This window comes from Arachis ipaensis, chromosome B6 (assembly GCF_059453495.1).
Source record: "Arachis ipaensis isolate K30076 ecotype BB chromosome B6, ASM5945349v1, whole genome shotgun sequence".
Classification (NCBI taxonomy): Eukaryota; Viridiplantae; Streptophyta; class Magnoliopsida; order Fabales; family Fabaceae; genus Arachis; species Arachis ipaensis.
The window spans coordinates 10,871,614-10,879,991 of record NC_142441.1 but is presented as its reverse complement, the minus strand read 5'-3'; the positions used below and the strand labels follow the sequence as shown (position 1 = coordinate 10,879,991).

Below are 8,378 nucleotides of genomic sequence, written 5' to 3'. Positions count from 1 at the left end.
TCATCTCCTTGCTCAGCAGCACCATCATCTTCAATCATAACGCCATCCTGCACTATTTTGCCTGGATCCATTGCTGAGAAATCCACCTCGGAAGCCAGAAATCTCGCCTGAAGAACAGCCCTCTCAAAACCTTCAAGGAAGGAATCAAGAATTTCTCCTTGCTTGTTCTTCTCCACCTCCTTCAACTGAGCAGTAAGCTCGATCATACGGGTACTCAAAGAAGATAAGTCAGCTTCTTTCTTCTTTAAATCTTCAACATCTTTGGCATAGCTCTCCTTCCCCTCTTTCAAATGTTTCTCAACCTCAACTAACTTCACCTCAAGCTCAGAAACCTTAGCAACCTTTATAGCCAACTCTTCCCTCAAACTCGGATCCTCCTTTTTCTCAACCAACTTCCGATGAATCTTTTCACGGCTACGTCCTAAACTCGCCAGCCGCAGACCCACCACCTGAGGATCAGACATTAACACATTACTTTTCCACATAACAAAAACACAAATACAAATTTTTTACCTCAAAAAATAAAAATCATTTGCATATATTGATCAATCGCCACATCCCCCACCTCTTCCGCCAAACTAACATCGGACGGGGTCTGGCATACCTCATCAGCAGTGATCATGAAAGGATAATCTTTCCCCCAGAGCGACGACCCCTCACTCCACTCAACAAAACCATGCAACTTCTTCTGGTTATCACAAAACCTATGAACCTCCTTCATCGGAACATCATCCTTCTCACCATCAGAAACGTCGGACAAATCCACCACATCACCCTTTCTCTTCTTAGCAATAACTTTCCTCCTCCCCGGCCTTGGCTGATCAACCTCGCCAACACCGACCTTATCCGCCTTCGACGAGGATACCTCCTTATCCAAATCTTTGCTCTTCACCCGAGACCTCAAACTCGCTGCAGATACACCTGGGTACTTACCACCTGAAAAACAAGAAAAACAAAAACCTGTTCAAAAAATCTCAGATATGATACAACATCTACAATTCAAAATCTTACCCAAATAATCTATAACAGCAGCCTTATTTTCCTCCCATTGCAGCAGAGCATAAACAGAAATCAACTCCTTCCGATCAACAACCTCAGTCAAAAAAATCAATTATGCACTCATCTTTTGGACTTATAATTTCAGGCCCTAAAATGTTTTGAGGCTCTGAACATCACCAGAGAGAAATTTTTTCCCCCAAATGCTCGTCCACATAGAACGGAAAGTCATCCTCGCAGCTACTTACCTTAAGGTACATTTCCTTAAAGTTCTTAAAAGACGATTTGTATAACTTGAACACACCAAACCCCGAAGAGCTGTTCAAGTTTACCCAACCACCCTTCCAAACACCCTTCGCCTGAAACAATGAGAAAAACAGCTCCACTAATGGATTTTCTTCCAAAAATTCCATAAGAATCTCAAACGCCCGAAGGAAAGCCCAACCATTGGGGTGAAGTTGTGAGGGCGCACAGTTCAACTGCTTCAGAACTTTACACTCAAAATCACTGAAAGGAATTCTCACCCTTAGTTCCTCCAAAACACAGCTATACATAAAAAAAAATGCTCAAAACCCTCCCCTCTATGAAAAACCCTATCATCAACCGTACAGGGGAGCAGCTCCAATCAAACCCCAGAATTAGCCCTAACAACCTTAGACTTATCTATCTCATTCACAGCACCAACATCCAAAAACAGAGAAACACGATTCCTTACATCATCATTCACCCAATCATAAGACCAGTCTACCTCCCCTTTCGTTTCTTTCTCATAACCCATTGGAAAAACAAAAGCAGAGAAGGAGAAGAAGAAGAAGAGAACAAGATTAAGCAGAAAAATCAAAAAGAACTAAGAGACACTCACCTCTTTTACTCATGTCTTGGTTGAAAACGCTTGAGAAAAATAAAACACCAAGCATGCAAACCTTCATAATTCCTAAACTTTAATTCACACACTTTAACTCAAAATCTCGCTTCCACTTCCCATCAAATCAGTCACGTCAAACCCAATAAACCCACCTTAGAAACACGCAAACTCATTAATACCTTCATTTAATTATTTCTCTATCCTAATCATGAATGCCGATAGTCTTAGTAACTGTTCAATAAAGCACCTTGACCTGGGGGTTACAAGGCAGAACCACACGCCGAACTGTTCAGCAGCCGACTCATACATCATTAAAAGCTCAACCTGCTTCATTAAACATTTTCCCAGGCTAAGCTTGGGGGCTGTGGTCCGGCCATTACAAATCCAATATCATAAATCGGCTTTATCATTCATAACTCGGCATTATTCACATTATTACCCAGAAAATTGGCGTTATAGTTCGGCATTGCAGTCATTAATCAGCATTCAACGTCATTAATCGGCCACTTCCGTTACAACCCAGCCTAACGGGCTGATTTATAAAAATGAAACGTCCAACCTAACGTTTCACGTTATTATTGCTCTTTAATACATACAATAAAGCAGAATCATAACGGACTAATACATCTTCGCCTACAAAAGGTATGACCTCTCATCCTAAAGACACATTGAATTCTCAATACTGACTTAAGCTTCGGAGTGCCTTTGCAGGTACACTCCCCCCTGTTTCTTGCTCAAAGCTCTACGCGATTGGACATCCTCTTGGAGTAAAGCTCGGATTACCACAAAGCTCAAAGGTCGGCACCGAAAATAATAACTCGGCGTCGATTCCTAGAGGCTGAGCTCTCCCTCCAGGTATCCATACAAGAACAAGTCCTATTTTTATTGGGAAAATAATGGTTTTTTTTTATTTATAATGAAAAAATTTCTTGTTAAATATGACTTATTCCCGTGTATACTTGTTGTCTGTGTATTTTTTTTTACTCTTATATATTGTTGGAGACGATGATAATGGCTTAAAAATTGAAATTTTTGAAATAATATTTTTTATTTTATATAAAAAAAATTCTCATTACTTCGAAGAACAAAGTGTTTTTTAATAAAAAAAAGGGTTCAATCTAATTCTTGTTCCTTAACATAATAAGATAACGCTATCTTTCCCTTGTTTTTGTCCTTAACTTGTATATTATGACACTTAATATGTCACCTAAAGAATTTCTATTACCAAGTAAAAATGACGAAAAATTTACCTATTCAATTGCTCCTTTTTGTGTCAAGAGACACTCTATCCTTCAAAATAATAGTTAGAAATCGAATTAAATGTTTACTCTACTTTTAAAAAAAAGGTATGAAATGGTGAACAAATCCTGTAATTAAAAGAGATCAAATATAGAATGTTGTATTATAAAAAAGCACGCTTCATAATATTAGGAAATAATTAAAATGATCAATTTCCTTATTTTATAAGGATACATGGAGTAAGTAATTAATTAGGTTTGTTACGTTGGGTAACCAGAGATTGGTGGGCCGGATGACGTTGGTAGGCCCAAACGTGTGAGGGAGGAGACTATCGCGTTTGCCCGAAACTCGGTGTTCCTCCGTCCGACTTGCACGTGTGAAAGAATGGGGGGTGGTACCTGCAAAGACACTCCGATGCCTAAGTTAGCAAGGGTATAAGCAAGTTTAGAATGTATTGGACTTAGTGATACCTGAGGGAAGTCAGGGTATTTATAGTGGTGAACCAATAACCACCGCTGAAGTAGTGCCACCTTTTTAGGCGGATAACCGTTCCCATATCTTAGGGAGGTTAAGATATGGCTCTATGAAGTGGTTAGAGAGTTTCTAGGGGCAGTTACTCATTCGAATGAGTGTTATCTGCCAGCTAACCCTCGTATCCGACTTCTTTGGAGCAGGTCGTGTTTAGTACCGACTTCTGGGACGAAGGCTGGTACTGGAGGAGGGCCAACCCTTTGGGTTGGGCTTCTTTGCTTAGATCTTGGGCCCTATTTATTGGGCCAGGGTATGAACAGTGCCCCTACTCGAGCCCAATTTCTTTTTAAGAGTTGGGTTCGAGTATTCAACTCGGGGTTTTGGCCGATTTGCAGGAGGACCGACGTGATGGTTTAGGAACCGACGTGATCTTTCTTGACCTTTCGGTTCTGACAGTTACGTCTAATCAAGCGTCGTGTCCGTTAGGGGTGTGCGTAGAGATTTAATGGCCTTGGTAACGGTGCATCTTCATTAATGACTGCCCCCATTTTACCATTATGCCCCTAACGTCTTTATAAATACTTTCCCTCTCTTTCGTTGTTTCGTTTCTGCAATCTTTCAAATTTCCCTTGCATTTGTTCGTGCTGTATTGTTGCGTTTCGAAGGTTCTTACTTCCTCCTGTCTTGATTTCAGACTCAAAGGTTAGTTTTTTCCCTTCTGTGACATGTTTTCTATTTGCGTGCCTTTATCTTGTAGGTAGATTTGGTTTGTAGGCTTTAGTTCCGTGCCCCTTCCCTTAGAGACCGTGTGTTGATTTTTCTTTTCTTTTGTAGGTTTCTTGTCACCCCCTTTTTTAAGAAAAGAAAATGGCTTCCGTAGATGCTCTCTCCCAGTGGGTAGACGTTACGGTTCTAGGGGAGGAGCCCTCCGTTGACACTGAATTTATCACCCACCTTCGTACTCACTATAGAATTTGTACTTCTGAAGAAGATGAGCCCAAGTACGAGTTGGTAGTCCCGGGTCCAGAAGACCGGGTTTGTTTCGGGAGGGCTGACGAGACGGCCCCTCATTTCTTTTTTATGTATGAGAGTATGGTCACTCGTTTGGGCGTTTTCCTCCCTTTTTCAGAGTTTGAAATGTCTGTATTGCGTCATTGCCGAGTGGCTCCCACCCAGCTTCACCCCAACTCTTGGGGTTTTCTAAAAATTTATCAATTTATCAGCCAGGCTCTAGAGTTTCCGACTTCTCTAAGGATTTTCTTTTACCTTTTCCATATGACCAAACCCTTCAGTGGGCTAAATAATAAGCAACAGTGGGTGTCCTTTCGAGCCATTCAAGGTCGGAGGCTTTTTACCCTTTTTGACGAGTCCTTTCACGACTTCAAGAACTACTTTTTCAAAGTGCAAGCTGTAGAGGGTCACCACCCCTTTTTCCTGGATGAGCATTCCTCTCCCCGATTTCCTTTATATTGGCTGGAGGCCTCCCCCTGCGAGAAATATGGTCTAGATGACCTAAATGAGGTCGAGGTAGCCATTGTGGGGTTCCTCCGAGAAGTGTGGGGGAGGGCCCCATACTTGGATACTAAAAAATTTCTCCAGGGGTCGCCGGCCTTTGTCCAGCCACAATTAGGTAGCTTTTTGCACTTCTTGCTTATTTCCGACTTGCGATTTCTTTTACCGACTTTGTCTGATTTTAGCTATCATTTTGTTTTTGCAGAGATGGCAAAGAAAAATGCTCAAGAGTCTTACCAAAGGGTTCAGGAAGCCAAGGCAAAGTCTCGAGCCAGGTCTGGAGGTGTTAGAATGGTTGTCTCTCCCCCTCCTCCTCCTCGGAACGTCGGGACTTCCTCTCAACCTATTGTAATTTCTTCCTCTGCTTCTTCTCTGCCGCCCCCTCCCGTCCGACCTACTCCTGAACCAGAGCCAAAGAAGCGCAAGACCTTAGAGTCTGGCGCTACTGGTGAGGCGGACGCTCTTGCGTTCGTCCGAAAGAACATCTATCCTCATGCTCGTATGAGTATGGATGATGTCTCTGTTCGGCACTACCTCACTACTGTGGTTGAGGAGAGTCTCAAGACGGCGGGGGTTTGTGGCAAACTCTTGGATATATTTGAGAAGACTCCCATCAGCTCTTTAGGGACGACCTCGAGGGTCGAGGAGCTGGAGGGTAGGCTTCGTATATATCAGGAGCATGAGAAGGAGTTGGAGGGGAAAGTCGCCAAACTGACGGAGGAGAGGGACAGCCTCAGAGAGAAGGGGAAGAAGTTGCAAGCCCAGTGCAACATGGAGATGGATTTGAGGAAAGCAGCGCAAGCCAGCTACAACAGTTTGTTTGCTGATCTTGTGTCTGTAAAGAATGACTTGCTGAACGCTCGGAAGGCCTATACCGAGTTGGAGGACTCTATTGCGGATGGTGCTGAAGAGGCTTGGAGGATTTTCAAGGAACAGGTCGGAGTTATTGCTCCTGACTTGGACCTTTCTCCTTTGGACCCTGATAAGATTGTAGTTGATGGTGCCATCGTGGATCCTCCTGTCCCCGTGGTGGAGTCTGAGTCTGATTTAAAGACTCGGGGTCAGAGGATCATAGAGTCCCCTCCTCGTTCCAAGGATGCTCCGAGTTCCTCTACCGCTCCTCCGACTTCCTCTTCGACTCCTGCTTCTGGTGTTCCCCCTGACTCTGCTGGTGGTGATCCTCTTGAGAAGTGATTTTGGCTATTGGGGCCCGGCCTGTGGGCCCCTCTTTTTTAAACTCTTTATTTATTTTGGTAGTGTTTGAACAATTTTTTGGCCTTTTAGGGCCGTAAACAAAACACTTTATGATACCCCTTTTTATAAGGGTTATTGTAAGTTAAAAAATAAGTACCCTTTTTTGGATAAGGGTTTTGAGTTACCTTATGTGCGCATGCTTTTTCTGTTCGTGGTTCTTTTGACTCCTTGATCTTTTCTAAAAAACCTTTTCTTTGGGGCTTGCTTGCTTTTCTGAATTTCCTTAAGGCAGCCTTGCTATTCTTTCGTAGTTTTTCCTTATCTCTTTTTTGTTATTCCTAGTACTCAATTTTGTTTTATTGAGTTTTTCGTGACTTAGGCTACTTTTGCGATTCATTTTAGCTTTACTCGGCTTCGTTTTCCGACCTATGAGTCGGATTGCTTCCGAGTTTATCATGATCGACTTCTATAGCCTCTTTACGCCGACTTGTACCTCGTCGTTTTATCCTGACGACCATCTAGGTCGGTTCATGGGATTTTCACGTTTTGTCGAGCTTAAATCGGCGCGTTTCGTAGAAGGAAAAATAAAAAGGGAATTTAAAAGAGATATTTAAAATGAAAAAGATCTTTATTAATTGAGGAGGTACCTTATTGCTACTAAGGGCTTTTGATAATTTATTTCCCTTAGCCCCTACTATGATGCCTCGTTAAAAACCCTTCTCCAGAAAAAACCCTTTGATTCTGGGAAAAAATCATGAAGCTGGGAAAAGAGTACATCAGGGAGTAGAGTTCGCTTCTTAGCTGTAGTACCTTTTCATATTACAAGCATGCCATGACCTTGGTAACTCGGTGCCGCCTAAGTCGGTCACCTTATAATAGCCCTTTCCTAAGACCTCCTCGATCTTGTATGGTCCTTTCCAATTAGCAGCGAGCTTTCCCTCCCCAGATTTGTTGACTCCAATGTCGTTTCTGATTAAGACTAAGTCGTCAGGGGTGAAATTCCTTCGAATGACTTTTTTGTTGTATCTTGTAGTCATCCTTTGTTTTAGCGCTGCTTCTCTTATTTGAGCTTCTTCTCGGACTTCAGGGAGCAGGTCGAGCTCTTCTTTGTGCCCCTGTATATTCCTGATCTCGTCGTGGAAAATCACTCTTGGGCTTCGCTCATTGATCTCTATTGGGATCATTGCTTCTACGCCATAGACTAGTCGGAAGGGCGTTTCTCCAGTGGCGGATTGGGGTGTTGTTCTGTAAGCCCATAGTACTTGTTGGAGCTCTTCAGCCCAAGCTCCTTTCGCATCTTGTAATCTTTTCTTCAGTCCTGCCAGTATGACTTTGTTGGCTGCTTCGGCTTGCCCGTTGGCTTGTGGGTGTTCCACCGAGGTGAACTGGTGTTTTATTTTCATACTGGCTACCAGGCTTCTAAAGGTGGAGTCAGTGAACTGGGTCCCATTATCTGTAGTGATGGAGTAAGGTATCCCATACCTTGTGATGATATTTTTGTAGAGGAACCTTCGACTTCTTTGTGCAGTGATGGTGGCCAGTGGTTCTGCTTCTATCCACTTTGTGAAGTAATCTATTCCCACTATTAGGTATTTAACTTGTCCTGGCGCCTGGGGAAAAGGACCTAACAGATCCATTCCCCATTTTGCAAAGGGCCATGGAGAAGTGATACTAATGAGCTCTTCTGGGGGAGTCACGTGGAAATTTGCATGCATTTGACATGGCTGGCACTTTTTCACAAATTCTGTGGCATCTTTCTGCAAGGTTGACCAGTAGAATCCTGCTCGGATCACTTTCCTGGCCAATGACCTGGCTCCGAAATGATTCCCGCAGATTCCACTGTGTACCTCCTCCAACACCTCGGTGGTTTTTGAGGTCGGCACACACTTTAGCAATGGTGTTGATATCCCCCTTCTATAGAGAACATTTTTCACCAAGGTATAGTGTTGTGCTTCCCTTCGGATTTTTTGGGCTTCTTTTTCCTCCTTAGGGAGGATGTCGAATTTTAGGTATTCGACTAAGGGGTTCATCCATCCGAGGTTCAATCCGACCACTTCAAGGACTTCTAGTGTGTCTTCCATTTTTACCACTGAAGGTTCCT

The 8,378-nt window shown here is 43.1% G+C and overlaps 1 protein-coding gene across 1 annotated transcript; it reads left to right on the top strand.

Moving 5' to 3' along the window:
* The first annotated feature begins 5,290 nt into the window (after positions 1 to 5,290).
* LOC148554604 (uncharacterized) lies at positions 5,291 to 6,277 on the top strand. The gene has a single exon (XM_088489667.1). The coding sequence runs from the start codon at positions 5,291 to 5,293 to the stop codon at positions 6,275 to 6,277; it is 987 nt and encodes a 328-aa protein (XP_088345793.1).
* The last annotated feature ends 2,101 nt before the right edge of the window (positions 6,278 to 8,378 follow it).

Excerpts from the sequence above, each read along its gene's own strand:
- LOC148554604 (XM_088489667.1), top strand. The coding sequence starts at position 5,291 with ATGGCAAAGAAAAATGCTCAAGAGTCTTACCAAAGGGTTCAGGAAGCC.